The 15,898-nt window shown below is 38.9% G+C and overlaps 1 protein-coding gene across 4 annotated transcripts in view; it reads right to left on the bottom strand.

Moving 5' to 3' along the window:
- The window catches only part of LOC121637657 (polymeric immunoglobulin receptor-like), a 93,109-nt gene that overhangs the window by 44,210 nt on the left and 33,001 nt on the right, over positions 1 to 15,898 (bottom strand). The window contains exons 4-8 of one of the 4 annotated variants that reach the window (XM_041981850.1): positions 4,981 to 5,274; positions 4,820 to 4,888; positions 3,420 to 3,521; positions 3,286 to 3,341; positions 2,372 to 3,183 (exon numbers count right to left, since the gene is read on the bottom strand). The exons of 1 other annotated variant lie outside the window; for it this stretch is intronic. In XM_041981850.1, the coding sequence (XP_041837784.1) occupies positions 3,070 to 3,183; positions 3,286 to 3,341; positions 3,420 to 3,521; positions 4,820 to 4,888; positions 4,981 to 5,274 (635 nt within the window). In that variant the 3' untranslated portion in view covers positions 2,372 to 3,069. Of the gene's footprint in view, positions 1 to 2,371; positions 3,184 to 3,285; positions 3,342 to 3,419; positions 3,522 to 4,819; positions 4,889 to 4,980; positions 5,275 to 7,806; positions 8,108 to 10,619; positions 10,695 to 12,169; positions 12,239 to 12,623; positions 12,693 to 15,898 lie in introns of those variants that run through there. 2 more of the 4 variants (XM_041981851.1, XM_041981845.1) reach the window with 2 other exon arrangements.

The following is a 15,898-nucleotide window of genomic DNA, read 5'->3' as shown; positions in this document are numbered from 1 at the left end:
AGAAACTGAGGTAAAATTTCTCTATAAGCTGCTGTAACATAAATATGTAAAATGTGCTCATTGATTCGTCTTGTTTCTTTAGATGTGTGAAAATCCAGAAGATGCAGCTCCCTCAAAGCAGCAGATCAGCAGCTGCAAAGATAAAGCAGCTTTGTACCAAAGCCTCACAGTAACAGAAGACATTTACTCTTTCTTTCCAACAGTAAAAGTACAAACTGTACAGTTTTTACATTTTGCTTTTATCTTAAATATGTTGTCATGTTAATACAACAGGTTCTTGCCATGGTACAAGTGTCCTTGAGCAGCTGTATCCCATTAATAAACCAACTTCATCCTCCAACAGTGGTGGAATCTCCTCTGCTATTGCTGTAAGATGATTCCAGCGTTGTGCCGTTTTACAGGTAGTGTGTGTACAGTTTACTGGTTTGCTATTCTTGGTATAGCAGGGAGGGAGCTCAGTGAATCTGATGGAGTTGTTGCCTCTCACCCTGAGACCTGAGACTCATTCACTGTCAGTTAATGTATCCTTTCCAATCATGGTAGTTAACGTCAGTCTTACTGGATGAGCCTTTACTTACAAGCTATGACTGACTTCCTGATCGATAAAAACTGTGTCACTTTGGGTGTCAAGCAAAGCTTTTCCATACCTGGATTTCTTCCAGAAGACACCCACACTGGAACAATAATGGAGGTGATGTCTGATGATTTCTCATTCTCCAAGGTGAGTGACAGTGTGGTAGCAGTCTCATCTGTTATGCTTTAGCTTGAGACCGGTTTGACCTTGACAAAGTTGTCGTCATGGCAGGTTGGATTTCTTCCTTTACAGGTGTCACAGGAGTGCCTGTGATGACAGCGTTTGACGCTGTGGCCTGGCTTCGCACATCCAAAACACTGTTTATGTTCTTTCACATTTTTTCTCCTTTCATCAAGAGCCTTTCTTTGAATTGAGAACAACTGTGCAATTGATGTTTATTACCATTACAGAACATGCATGGTGGTTTTAAGCCTCCTTTTAACTGCACCTTTTTTTTTTTTTCTGCAATTGTTTTGTAGTGGAATTTTTATTATCAAAGGTCACACACTAAGTGAGAATCAAACAAAGTATTTAATTAAGATCTGATCAGCAATGAGAATCACACAGTCAAATAAGTTTTGGCTGCACGAGTCTGAGGACACACACACATGGGCTTGGTTAATATAGAGCCAGAGCATGAGCTGATAACATCGAGGTCGAAGGTCATTGTAGTAAACCCCTCACAGCCTGGTACAAGGAAGAAAAGAAAAGAGGGAAGGGGAGCTCACTAAATCCTTATCTGGGTACACAGTCATTCTCCTCCCTCAGTGAACCACAAGCCAAGGGTTTTTAACAATACAAAGTGTAGAATACAAACTATAAGGGTTATGTGTATAAAATTTTCCATTACAGTTTGTGTGTGAAGAACGTTAGACTAAGTTTTCTTCTCCTTAAAATGATGTTTTTCTGCAGTGTAATCAGAATGTAGTGCATGGAGAGAGGTTATGGGGTTACATGCAATTTCTGTCTCTAAAAGCATGAAGTCAACAAACTCTCTGAAGTTTGGAAAGTCATGTTTGTCTTTCATTACCTGAGTGACTTGGCGGTTCCATCGTGATGCAGCCCAGTCTGGTAGTTTCTGAACTGGTTTCTGGTTTTCCTCACAGTCAGTCAGGATTTCAAGCCCTTTAACATGAAGCATGGCTTCTTGACATGAATGCAAAAAATCAGCAAAAGACCTGAATCCCTCTGCATCTTTAGACTGGACTTTTGGCCAGGAAGAAAATTTCTCTCTGAATGTCCTTTGTATAACAAACGGCTAACCATATCTGTGGTTAAGCCGGTTCCATGCATCCCTGTAGGCTTCATCATCATTTCTGTAAAATATTCCATCAAGTATCTTGCATGCTGGGCCTCCTACATATCTCTTCAGATAATATAGCTTGTCTGCTGATGAAATGTTTTTCTTGTCTATAAGTGATATGAACTATGCTTTCTACTCAATAAGCTGGATTGGATCCCCCTTAAATACAGATGGCTCTGGCATTCTCTGGAATTCAGCCATTTTTTCAGTGAGTTTCTTTTGAAGTGCAGATCTGCAAAACTCCTCATCGTCGCCTGTCTGACAGTCATTTTCATCAGGTTGATTTTCAGATGTTTCCATTTTGAGAGTAGAAGTAACTTTCTTAGACCATCAGAACAAATCCATGCAGCCTTTATTTCTTTCAATCAGGAGCTGGTGGAACCGGTGAGGTAAGCTCTTATATAGCTTATAAGCTCTATAGCATCCCTGGCTGAATGATAGTCGCCCGCACTGATGTTTGCACAATTTTATTGAAGAAAATCTTCGCAGTGAGTCATAAACAGTGCGAACATACCGTAAAAGCTATAGAAATAAATAATAAAAAAAACATCTAATCATATAATTGCTCTTAACACATAAGGAAATTCTGACAGTAATATAAGACACAACCAAAGCTTAGCTTAGCCATCATTTCTTAAAATAAAACAACTTCCTTTTTGACAGTGTATAAGACTATTAAAGATTAGAAAACTTGTTAAACTCGGTCATTACTGAAGGTCATTTACACTCCCACCAAATCAGAAGTGATTTAAATTGATTGAAATAAAGCACGAATGATTTCTAAACTTAAAATGGCCTTCACTTAAGGTCTACATTATGCTGTCAGTCATTCAGATAAGCAAACCTGTGTAAATGTACATATATAAAATAACATGAAAAAAAGATATGGGTTTTATTTTGAGTCAGTGTCATACACCATCTCACTGTGGTAAATATGCAAATATCTTAAATGTGTATGTAGATTATATTCCTGAATAAATACACAATTTGAAGTCTCTTCAACATCAACATAAAATGAGGCCCACAGTGTGTCTTATAATAAATGCAGAAGTTACTGCTGTTTCAATAATACTGTTTGTTTATACATGTTTAAATTTAAGTTCCAACTATCCACACCTGCCTGACACTTCCACATATTCTTAGAAGAAAAGGAGATGTATGAGACAGTGTTTGATTCAAACTGTCTTCAGGTCTAATTATCATAGATCTGTGCAGCTGTGATGAAGTTGAGGTAGATGGCATCATCATTCAAGTTGCTCAGTGGATGGACAGAGCTCATGTCTGCTACTTCATGCATTTCATAAACCTAAAATAAAAATAAAAATAAAATATAAATACAATAAAACACACAATAAATAACAATGTAGACATCTAAATATGTTTTGTACCTGCAGCCTTGTTTACTTACATCATTGACCCTCATTTCTGCCCCTGAATCAGCAGTGTTCATACCGACTCCACCGACTGAAACAATAAAACAAACTTAAGTGATTTCTCTTGTGTTGATGTGTCTGTGTGGACGCAATTTCTCTAAAAATTTACCTTGTGACCTTTTCATGTTGTTTTTAAAAACCATTACAAGGGCAAATGTTACGATGAAAAGCAGAGTCAGAACTGCAGGTAGAAAGTAAAATAAAATCCCATCTGAAAAGAAGAAAAACCAGAACACAGTAAATACACACAGCACACTTCCAGAAACACACACATGCATGCATAATGCTAGCATGTGTTTTTGTATTTCAAGTGTGACGCATAAGAAGTGACACCAAACAACCTGCCTGATCTCCAGGGACTGATCTAAGTGTGGCACAGGATGGCAACTGTACCCCTTTTTTATTGTACCCTGGCTCTGGATTGGACAATGAGTAATAAGGAGCCTTTCTTAAGGACTGAGGGAGGATGTGTAGGGGGAAGGCAAGCAGCAGACCAAGTGGAGCAGAAGTGAAGGAGGACAGAACAGAGACAAAGCTGCAGTATAGGCGGGACTGAAGGAGTCAGAGGAAGCTGCAGGGACTGCAGGCAGAGAACTGGAGAAGCTGCAGGATTGGCCAGGCCTTCAGGAGACTACTGCAACGCTTTTTACCAGCTAAGTAAAGGAAAGTGGAAGAGCTTGTGGAAGCCATAGGCGTGCAACCTCTTTCCTCCTCCTAGAAAATTGCACCAATTGAGTTACACTTCCCCTCCCCAAACAGTGGCATGTCGAGGATATCCAGCCAACAGGGTGGTGACCACAAACCCAGGCTGGCTGGTCGAACTGAATTGTCTCCATTGAGAAATATTAGGAGCATGCTGGGACATTTTCTGGATGCTTGCCTCTTAACCATTTTAGTATTTTGTCTTTTAGTATTATTTTTTTAATTGTCTTATATTTTTTTTCAAAGAAGAGAATCAATTTTATTGTCAATGAAATTGTAAACCCTGCTCTGTGTACTCTCCTCTTTTGAAAGTGGAAATCCTTTTTTGCTGGTATTTAGAAGAACTCTTACACTATTGTGATATGAACAGCTGCAAAAAGAAAGCAGAGCTGATTGCAGCAAGCAGCTGCTGAACAAACAGCAGATATTTTGGAGATATACTCTCTCCTCCTCGTCCATTTGATTGTCCTGATTTAAGTGTATTTCAGTGATTTCTTGTTTGTGTGCTCAGGTTCAAATTGAAAAGACTGAACAAAAAACACTGAGCCAGTGTATTGCTAGATGGGGCTGAGACATCAGCAACCACCTGATGTAATTACTCAGCCAAACAATGATGGTATGAGTCAAAATCTATAAATACTAAACAGTATTTTAAGATCACGTTGTTATAACTTACTGAGACGAAAGGCCTTTGACGCAGCCTTAATCTGTGTTCTAGTTTAACATTCAGGACTTAATGTTCGTTCTTCCATAAGGTAATGTAAACAGAGTAATGCAAATACACACACACGAGCAAAATTATTTTACCGAGTACAGATGGTGATGGTGGTGTAACCCCTTCAGTACTGGTGCTGATGGTGGTCAGCTGTGGACTGTCTGTCAGAGAAAAAAGCATTCCTAGAACACCCAACGTCCTTAAAAAATAACTTTTTTTTCTTATTTTTACTTTATTTTCATATTCTGCCTACCTACTGACAGATAAATCTTGGTGTAGTTTCCAACACTCCACTGTGCATCTGATCCACACCAGTACGTCCCAGCATCACCTGCTTCCAGGTCCTTGATTGTGACCAAGAAAGCTCTGTTCACGTCATTGTGCAGTGTGAACCTGCTTTGGTTCATCATATCTGTGCAGCTGTTGTGTTTTTCTCCTTTGCAGAGGAACTTCCTGTTGTTCTGGTGTTGTGGTGGATAAGGACACTGCAGAGTTACTGCACGTCCCACAATGCCGCTCATGTTCTTTGACTTCACACAGCACCATTCTGTTGGACAAAACAGATGTTTGATCAAAATGATTTATTTGTAGAATTTTCTTTAAGTATTGAGAGAAACAATGAACCCTTTCTGTGTAGAAGTTTTAATTCAAAAACTTTGTGTTCATTTTGCTAATCTACAACAAAACATAATCATGACCTCTCACCTTTGACCTTTAGCTCAACAACAGTAAAAACATCCAGTCCTGTGTTTCTATGGACACCACAAAGGTACAACCCAGAATCTTCTAGAGTCAGACTGGCAATGTTCACTGTGAATCTTGACATCTTGTCATCGGTGAGTCTGAACCGTCTGTTCTGGGTGCTGTTTGAGGTGATTACTGCCTGCTGCAGACACGTGGAGGGCTGCTTTCCTCTGCAGAGGTACTTCAGGTTGTTCTTATCCTGAGACTCATACGGACAGCTGATGGACACTGAGGCTTCCTCATGACTTTGGATTTTATTCACGTCATCACAGCAGATGTCTGTCATCAAGTTTTATAAAAAGAGAAATATTATTCATAGTATTATAGTATTAAATTTGATTTTACCTTTTGATGAAAACATTTGTTGGTACTGTATTGACCATTAAACCACATTTTCAGGATTTAATAAACATCCATCTTGCACAACTAAACTCAGAAACATCAGCAGTTTTTTATTTAACTATTTTTAATGTAAAAATCAAAAAAAAAGAGAAGAAGAATCTACTGCAGTTTTATTTTCAGCGTTTTGGCTTCTAAAAAAAAAATAGTTTTCTTGATGAAAATGTTTGATTTAAATTATGGAAACACAAACTTTATTTACATACCTTGTCTTATTTCCAGTTTTACTTCAGTGTAGATGTCTATTATAGTCCTGCTCACAGCACACCAGTATTTTCCAGCATCCACAGCACTCAGATCAGAGATGGTCACGGTGTAGATTCTTGTCTTTCTGTCTTCATAGATGAAGTATTTGGTTTTATTTCTTTGTGTTGTCGTAATCAGAATATCACTTTTACTACAGTCGTCCTTACACAGATACTTCTTATAATCCTCATAACCGTCACCATAGCCACAGGAAATCTTAACATCTCTGCCCTCATATCCAAACACATGGATCACACCTGCTGCACTGCTCACACAACTCAGAGAAGCTGGAAAGAGAAAAAATGTCATTTAGTTCGTATAATCTTTAAGTTTGAGTGTCAAAATATTTTATGAAACAGCTTTTGAATATAAATAGTTTAATTTATTATTATTATTAGAATTTTTAGAGATAAAATAAGATCGGAACATTCAAACTTACCGCAGAGGAACAGAAGGATTTTTAAAGTCCACATCTTAATGTTTCTATGACAAACAACTAAGTGAAGTCCTGCAGCTGCAGCTTGAATCTGATGTGTGAAACATTTTGAGGAACAATTTACTGAGAAAACTGGGTTGGGACATTTAACACCATCATCATACAACAGTTTAACTTATAAGCGTTAGTCTGGGTCATACTTCTGCTTTTTGTTATAAGATGAATAAACTAAATCTCTTGGTAATAAAAGAAAGAAAAAGAAATAATCAACAGTGCCTTCTTCATTTATAGAAAAAAAAACAACCTGTGTGATTTAGTGAAACAAACAGATAAAGAAAAACCCAGAATAAAGTGTTGATATGATTCATATAAAGCAGGACTTCACTGAAACATCTGAGACACCAGGAAGATCAGCTTCATCAATCCCTCACTTCAGATTCATTTAAGCAGTTTTTTTTTCTCTCTTCTCTTTTCTACTGGTCACATTCCTCCTTCACACAACAATCCAAAGAAAATCTGGAAAGAAAAAAGGAGAAAAAAGAAAAGAAAAAAATAATCAAACAAAGCAAAATATAAAACACATAAAGACAAGTGAATGAACTGTTCTCTTCTTGGTGTTCACATTTCTGTGTATTAATTAAAACATCCCAGTTAAAACCTGTCAGCTTATGATGTGTCCTGCAGGGAGGTGAACTTCACATGGATGAATCCACAGAACATGTGAGGTAAACCTGCTCCACTTCGTTATTCTCTCCTCAATTAAACCCTTTTGTTTCATCTAATAAACAGATATTTATTTGTGCTTCAAAGTTGTTGTAAAGTTGTAAATTCCCCTCTCAGGTTTGAGAGCTTTTTTATTCCACCTAATGATTAAAATGTGTGAAATTACATGTTCATGCACACAGATGTATGTTGTATCATAAGATAAATACCTTGTACTCTGTAATTAGAGAGGGACTACACGTCTGCACTGTGGTTGCATTAAGTTGAGTTTCATAACGTTTAAACATTACCTCAGACTTTCATGACGCTTTTCTAGCTGAAGACTGGTTGCTGTGGGGATGTCTGTCAAAAAGGGAGATGTTAAGGCCCAGTAGCTCCCTCTAGTGGAGGAAACAATTCCTGGAACAAAAACTTTTAGTTATGGCAGGACTTTGAAGGTGGTTTATTTTTGGTATACATCCAATACCAATTAATCCAGGGCAGTGTTGTCGATTCCGATATGATGCCGATACCTTTTGCCTGATATTTGCCTATATGGGCAGACCAACAAGCTGAAGCTCTCTATCAGCAGCCTGAGCGAGAAGTCACTCAGTTGAGGGAGCTGCTTCAATACTGGGAGTTCAGTGTCCCAAAGGTCACCCAAGCTGGGATCAAGGTTAGGACGGGATGTAAGTGGAGAGCTTCCGAGGCTGTGGGCGTTGCAGAGTCAAGACTACGGCAAAGGGTGCTGGTGGGCACAGTGGTACAGGGAAGAGCTGGTTTGGGTACCGGTAGAACACCTCATGATGGTTGGGCACAGGGGAAAGAGAGGAGGTCACTTATCCTTTAGGAGCTGCAAGATGGAGTAGAGTAGAAGTGGGTCAGCCAGATTCTTCTATTCTACTATTCTACAGTCATTTAGCAGACGCTTTTATCCAAAGCGACTTACATTTGAGAGTAAGAACAACACAAGCATGAATTCAAACAAGATGGAACATCATAATTAAGTGTTAGTCAGACCGCTTTTGAGTCCAGTTGGACCCAGGTGCTGTCATGTAGTGCTAGTGCAGTGCATTTAATTTATTTTTTTTTTTAGACATTTTAGTCAGATGGTGGGAAGGGGGCAGCAGGGAACCTGGACAAGCTGTGGAGCGCAAGGTCACATGGACCAAGCTGTGGAAAGCTCAACCCCATCACATAAAATTCTTGATTCAGGCGGTCTACAATGTGCTGTCTAGCCCATCTAACCTCTTTACCTGGGAAGGGCCGACACAACAGCCTCCACCACAAAAAAGGAACCCTGGAGCACATCCTCAGCTGTTGTCCGAGAGCCCTGGGTGGAGGACACTACTGCTGGAGACATGACCAGGTCTTGAAAGCCATCGCGGATGCTATCTGCAGTGGGATCAGCCACAGCAAGAGCCTTTGCCCAGTTAGGTACACCATCACCTTCGTCAGAGCTGGAGAGAAGCCTGCAGTGGCTGCCTGAAATACCTCTCCTGGCCTGTTGGTGATGGAGTGTGACTGGGAGCTTAAAGTTGGCCTGGGCAAGCAGCTGGAGTTCCCAGAAGCGGTCGCCAAGACAACATCAAGGCCAAACATTGTCCTCACCTCAGCAGCAACCAAGCAGGTAATTCTCTTGGAGCTCACTGTGCCGTGGGAGGACCAGATGCAGGAAGGCCATGAGAGAAAGAGGGAAAAATACTCAGAGCTAGTGGAGGAGTGCTGGGACAATGGTTGGTGTGCAAGATACCAACCCATCGAACTGGGATGTCGAGGATTTTTGGATCAATCCATCTGCAGGGCCTACAAGATGCTGGGCATCGGAGGAGTTAGTCAGGGAAGGGCCATCAAGTTGGCCAAAGTGGTTGTGGTTCAAAAGGGGAGAGACGTGGCCTAGTAGGGTAGCATTACCTGGACACAAGCTGGGGCCTGATCAACCCTGGCTGGGTCCCCTGGGGGAAGGTGTCTGATTGTTGAAAGACCCGAAACCCCCTGTGATCCCAGATTACATCACAGATGATGTGTCCAGGGGAAATGTCGAGGATTTTTGGATCAATCCATCTGCAGGGCCTACAAGATGCTGGGCATCGCAGGAGTTAGTCGGCGAAGGCCATCAAGTTGGCCAAAGTGGTTGTGGTTCAAAAGGGTTGTGGATCAAGAGGGGAGAGATGTGGCCTAGTAGGGTAGCGCTACCTGGACACAAGCTGGGGCCTGATCAACCCTGGCTGGGTCCCCTGGGGGAAGGGGTCTAACTGTTGAAAAACATGAAACCCCCTGTGATCCCAGGTTACATCACAGATGATGTGTCCAGGGGAAACGTAAAGTGTATCTATTCTTTTTTTATTATTTATTATTTATTTATTTCCTTTATTATCATGTTTACACCCTACAAGTTTGGCAACTCTATCCGGTCTGATTCTTCTAATATGCTACCTGGAGGAATCCTCTGATAACCCCTGTAATACACTAGCAAGTACGCAAGCAAGAAAGATTTCATCACAGTCAGAAAATATAAAAGATTTGGTTTGATAAACTCAGAAATTGATGTAAATTTCCTCTATAAGCTCATGTAACATAAATATGTAAAATGTGCTCATTCGTTCGTACGGAAGCGTGGAGCTGCCACCCCAATTAAAAAAAAATCAGACCTTATCACGTTATAACGTGATACTTTATTGTAATAACGTGAAACGTATCACGTTATAACGTGATACTTTATTGTAATAACGTGAAACGTATCACGTTATAACGTGATACTTTATTGTAATAACGTGAAACTTATCACGTTATAACGTGATAAGTTTATTGTAAAAACGTGAAACCTATCACGTTATAACGTGATAAGTTTATTATAAGAACATAGCCTGTACTGTATGCAGATGTTGTTACGACCTATATTGGAGCAAAATACATTTTATGGAAAATATACTCATCAAGCAGAAACTTTTCAGTTCTTTTTGACAATGATTAATTGTTCTGATTAGTGCCAGAAGAAATTCCTGTGGATAAGAGTTTTTTTTTTTTTTAGGAAACTAAACCCAGTCCAATTGAACTAACTTAACTTACACTCGATACCGAGCTGGATGGATGAGCATCTTCAGCTCTAAATCTAATTAGGAAACAGTACTTTAATAGAATAAAAACACAACAGTAAAACATTTGTCACGTTTAACTGTTGCAAACTGACAGAGTTCACACTTTTAATGTTGTCTTCATATATCTTTACTTCCTTAAAGTAAACCTTCATTTATAATGCAGGAAAATGAACAAAAAAGTGAACTGACAAAGTTGATTTTCTGTTTGTATGAACTCTATATTTACTAACCGAAAGTACACTTATATGCAGGCACACAAACTTTTACCTTCAAAGGGTTTTCCTGGAACATGCGATGAGTTGTTTGAGAAAGTTTCCACAGTGATGGTTTCCTGCTGATACTCTGTCAGAAAAATGATATAAGATATATATATATATATATATATATATATATATATATATATATCTGTGTGTGCAAATACAACTTGCTTAATAATTCTGCACACCATGTATTTTGGCCATATCATCATTTTCATGCATATTTTCCAACTTCAAGCTGTTTAAACCTAAATACTTATTGGATTTAAACATGATGTGATGTGTGTTTGTCTAATGAGGGAAAGTGTGACCTAAGGAGAACAACACCCTATATTAGGGTGTGCATAATTATTCTTAGGCAAAATTGTTCAAAAGAGAGATTTTTAACGGACTCTGAAAGGTCAAAAATTGTAAAAAGTCTTTTAGATGGATGCAGCGCTCTTGAAATTGCCAAAATATTGGGGCGTGATCACTGAACCATCAAACGTTTTTTTTTGCAAATAGTCAACAGTTTTGCAAAAAATGTGTTGAAATCAAACATGTAGCTACCAGGAACCCATTATCCTCCAGCCCTGTCATATTCCAGAACTGCAACGTACCCGGAGCGTCCAGAAGTACACGGTGTTCAGTGCTCAGAGACATGGCCAAGGTAGGGAAGGCTGAAACCCGACCACCACTGAACAAGACACATAAGTTGAAATGACAAGACTGGGCCAAGAAATATCTGAAGACAGATTTTTCAAAGACTTTATGGACTGATGAGATGAGAGTGACTCTTGATGGACTAGATGGATGGGCCCTTGCTGGATCAGTAATGGTCATAGACTCACATGCCAGCAAGGTGGAGGTGGGGTACTGGTATAGGCTGGTATCATTAAAGATGAGCTATTTGGACCTTTTCGGGTTGAAGATGGACTCAAAATTAACTCCCAAACCTACTGGCAGTTTTTAGAAGACACTTTCTTCAAGCAGTGGAACCAGAAAAAGTCTGCACTTTCAAGAGGTCCAAGATTGTCATGCAGGTCAACACTCCATCACGTGCACCGAAGTACTCCACTGCGTGGCTAGCCAGTAAAGGCCTTAAAGATGAAAAAATAATGACATGGCCCCATTCTTTGCCTGACTGAAACCTAATGAAACCTCATAAGAACTAGTGGGTCCTTCTTAAACATGAGATTTACGGTGAAGGAAACAGTACACCAGTCTGTACAGTGTCTGGGAGGCTGTGGTTGATGCTGCACAAAAGGTCGATCGTTAATAGATCAAGAAACTGGCAGACTCCATGAATGAAAGGATTATGACCATTATTGAAACGAAGGGTGACGATACTGGTCACCGGTGTTGTTTTAAATGTCAGAAATGTTTATTTATACACAATATTTTTAAGATCACGTTGTTATAACTTACACACTGAGAATAAAGGCCTTTGACGCAACCTTAATCTAACTCTGTGTTCTAGTTTAACATTCAGGACTTAATGTTCGATCCTCCATAAAGTAATGTAAACAGAGTAATGCAAATAAATACACACAGACACACTCACACACAAAATTATTTTACCGAGTACAGATGGTGATGGTGGTGTAACCCTGTCAGTACTGGTGCTGATGGTGGTCAGCTGTGGACTGTCTGTCAGAGAAAAAAGCATTCTTAGAACACCCAACGTTCTGCCCATGTCCTTCTTAAACATGAGATTTACGGTGAAGAAAAACAGTACACCAGTCTGTACAGTGTCTGGGAGGCTGTGGTTGATGCTGCACAAAAGGTCGATCGTTAACAGATCAAGAAACTGGCAGACTCCATGAATGAAAGGATTATGACCATTATTGAAACGAAGGGTGACGATACTGGTCACCGGTGTTGTTTTAAATGTCAGAAATGTTTATTTATACACAATATTTTTAAGATCACGTTGTTATAACTTACACACTGAGAAGAAAGGCCTTTGACGCAACCTTAATCTAACTCTGTGTTCTAATGCAAATAAATACACACACACACAAAGATATTTTACCGAGTACAGATGGTGATGGTGGTGTAACCCCTTCAGTACTGGTGCTGATGGTGGTCAGTTGTGGACTGTCTGTCAGAGAAAAAAGCATTCTTAGAACACCCAACATCCTTAATTTAATAAATAAATTATATATATATATATATATATATATATATATATATATATATATATATATATATATATATATATATATTATCATTTTTACTTTATTTTTATAATCTGCTTACCTACTGACAGATAAATCTTGGTGTAGGTTCCAACACTCCACTGCTCATCTGATCCACACCAGTACGTCCCAGCATCACCTGCTTCCAGATCCTTGATTGTGACCAAGAAAGCTCTGTTCACGTCATTGTACAGTGTGAACCTGCTTTGACTCATTATATCTGTGCAGCTGTTGTGTTTGTCTCCTTTGCAGAGGAACTTCCTGTTGTTCTGGTGTTGTGGTGGATAAGAGCACTGCAGAGTTACTGCACGTCCCACAATGCCTCTCATGTTCTTTGACTTCACACAGCACCATTCTGTTAGACAAAAGAGATGTTTGATCAAAATGATTTATTTGTAGAATTTTCTTTAAGTATTGAGAGAAACAATGAACCCTTTCTGTGTAGAAGTTTTAATTAAAAAAACTTTGTGTTCATTTTGCTAATTTACAACAAAATGTAATCATGACCTCTCACCTTTGACCTTTAGCTCAACAACAGTAAAAACATCCAGTCCTGTGTTTCTATGGACACCACAAAGGTACAACCCAGAATCTTCTAGAGTCAGACTGGCAATGTTCACTGTGAATCTTGACATCTTGTCATCGGTGAGTCTGAATACCTTGTCTTACGTCCAGTTTTACTTCAGTGTAGATGTCTTTTATAATACCAGTCCTGCTCACAGCACACCAGTATTTTCCAGCATCCACAGCACTCAGATCAGAGATGGTCACAGTGTAGATTCTTGTCTTTCTGTCTTCATAGATGAAGTATTTGGTTTTATTTCTTTGTGTTGTCCTAATCAGAATATCACTGTTACTACACCCGTCCTTACACAGATACTTCTCATAATCCTCATAACCGTCACCATATTCACAGGGAATCTTAACATCTCTGCCCTCATATCCAAACACATGGATCACATCTGCTGCACTGCTCACACAACTCAGAGAAGCTGTGAAGAGAAAAAAAATCATATAGTTTGTATATTCTTTAAGTTTGAGTGTCAAAATGTTTAATGAAACAGCTTTTGAATAAAAATAGTTTAATTTATTATCATTATTTGATTTTTTTCGGATAAAATAAGATCGGAACATTCAAACTTACCGCAGAGGAACGGAAGGATTTTTAAAGTCCACATCTTCATGTTTCTAAGAAAAACAACTAAGTGAAGTCCTGCAGCTGCAGCTTGAATCTGATGTGTGAAACATTTTGAGGAACAATTTACTGAAAAAACTGGGTTGGAACATCTAACACCATCATCATACAACAGTTCAACTTATAAGCGTTAGTCTGGGTGATACTTCTGCTTTTTTGTTATAAGATGAATCAACTTAATCTCTTGGTAAAAAAAAAAATAAATAAATAAAAAAAATAAAGTGTTGATATGATTCATATAAAGCAGGACTTCACTGAAACATCTGAGATACCAGGAAGATCAGCTTCATCAATCCCTCACATCAGATTCATTAAAGCAGTTTTTTTTCTCTCTTCTCTTTCCTACTGGTCACATTTCTCCTTCAAACAACACTCCAAAGATAATCTGGAAAGAAAAAAGGAGAAAAAAGAAAAGAAAAAAATAATCAAACAAAGCAAAATATAAAACACATAAAGACAAGTGAATGAACTGTTCTCTTCTTGGTGTTCACATTTCTGTGTATTAATTCAAACATCCCAGTTAAAACCTGTCAGCATATGATGTGTCCTGCAGGGAGGTGAACTTCACATGGATGAATCCACAGAACATGTGAGGTAAACCTGCTCCACTTCGTTATTCTCTACTCAATTAAACCCTTTTGTTTCATCTAATAAACAGATTTTTATTTGTGTTTCAAAGTTGTCTCATTATAATCTTGAATTCAAAAAATAAATTCCCCTCTCAGGTTTGAGAGCTCTTTTATTCCACCTAATGATTAAGATGTTTGAAATTACATGTTCATGCACACAGATGTATGTTGTATCACAAGATAAATACTTTGTACTCTGTAATTAGAGAGGGACTACACGTCTGCACTGTGTTTGCATTAAGTTGAGTTTCATAACGTCTTTTGTCGTGGTACATCCTCACGTGGAGCAAGTTCTAAGAATAGAGGTGAATAGTGGTCCAGTTAGTGCTTAAATAACATCAGTTCCTCCCCAAAAATAAGGTTCATTACTTTTATTCTTCATGAACCATCTTTACAATAAATATATAATAAATAAAAAATTACTTACACAATTAGTTGGAAATCTGAAGGCTTTTAAAATAAAACTGACTTGTTCAGTTTTATTTACTTGATATGAAATAAGTCATTTTCTACGTTCCTAAGAGACAACACAAAGACACAGAAATTCGTCATGTTATGTCGTCTTGCAGAACCAAAACATTAAAGAGTTGCATCTCTGTTAAAAGAGCTTGTCCATTAGATTGATTTAATTCACATTAATATATTAACAACTACATAAAACCTTTGGCCTTCTGATACTGTAAGGTCTGTATTAAACATTACCTCAGACTTTCATGACGCTTTTCTAGCTGAAGACTGGTTGCTGTGGGGATGTCTGTCAAGAAGGGAGATGTTAAGGCCCAGTAGCTCCCTCTAGTGGAGGAAACAATTCCTGGAAAAAAAAAACTCTTAGTCATGGCAGGACTTTGAAGCTGGTTGATAGTGCAAATTTTAGTATTCATCTAATACCAAGTAAATCCTGGGCAGTATCGTCGATTCCGATATGATGCCGATACCTTTTGCCTGAAATTTGCCTATACGGGCAGACCAACAAGCTGAAGCTCTCTATCAGCAGCCTGAGCGAGAAGTCACTCGGTTGAGGGAGCTGCTTCAATACTGGGAGTTCAGTGGCCCAAAGGTCGCCCAGGCTGGGATCAAGGTTAGGACGGGATGTAAGTGGAGAGCTTCCGAGGCTGTGGGCGTTGTAGAGTCAAGAATAAGGCAAAGGGTGCTGGTGGGCACAGTGGTACAAGAAAGAGTCACATGGACCAAGCTGTGGAAAGCTGAACCCCATCACATAAAATTCTTGATCCAGGTGGTCTACAACATTCTGTCTAGCCCATCTAACCTCTGTACCTGGGGAAAG

The sequence above is a fragment of the Melanotaenia boesemani genome, chromosome 4 (genome assembly GCF_017639745.1).
Source record: "Melanotaenia boesemani isolate fMelBoe1 chromosome 4, fMelBoe1.pri, whole genome shotgun sequence".
NCBI classification, from domain to species: domain Eukaryota; kingdom Metazoa; phylum Chordata; class Actinopteri; order Atheriniformes; family Melanotaeniidae; genus Melanotaenia; species Melanotaenia boesemani.
The sequence above is the reverse complement of the archived record's forward strand: the minus strand, read 5'-3'. Positions and strand labels throughout refer to the sequence as shown.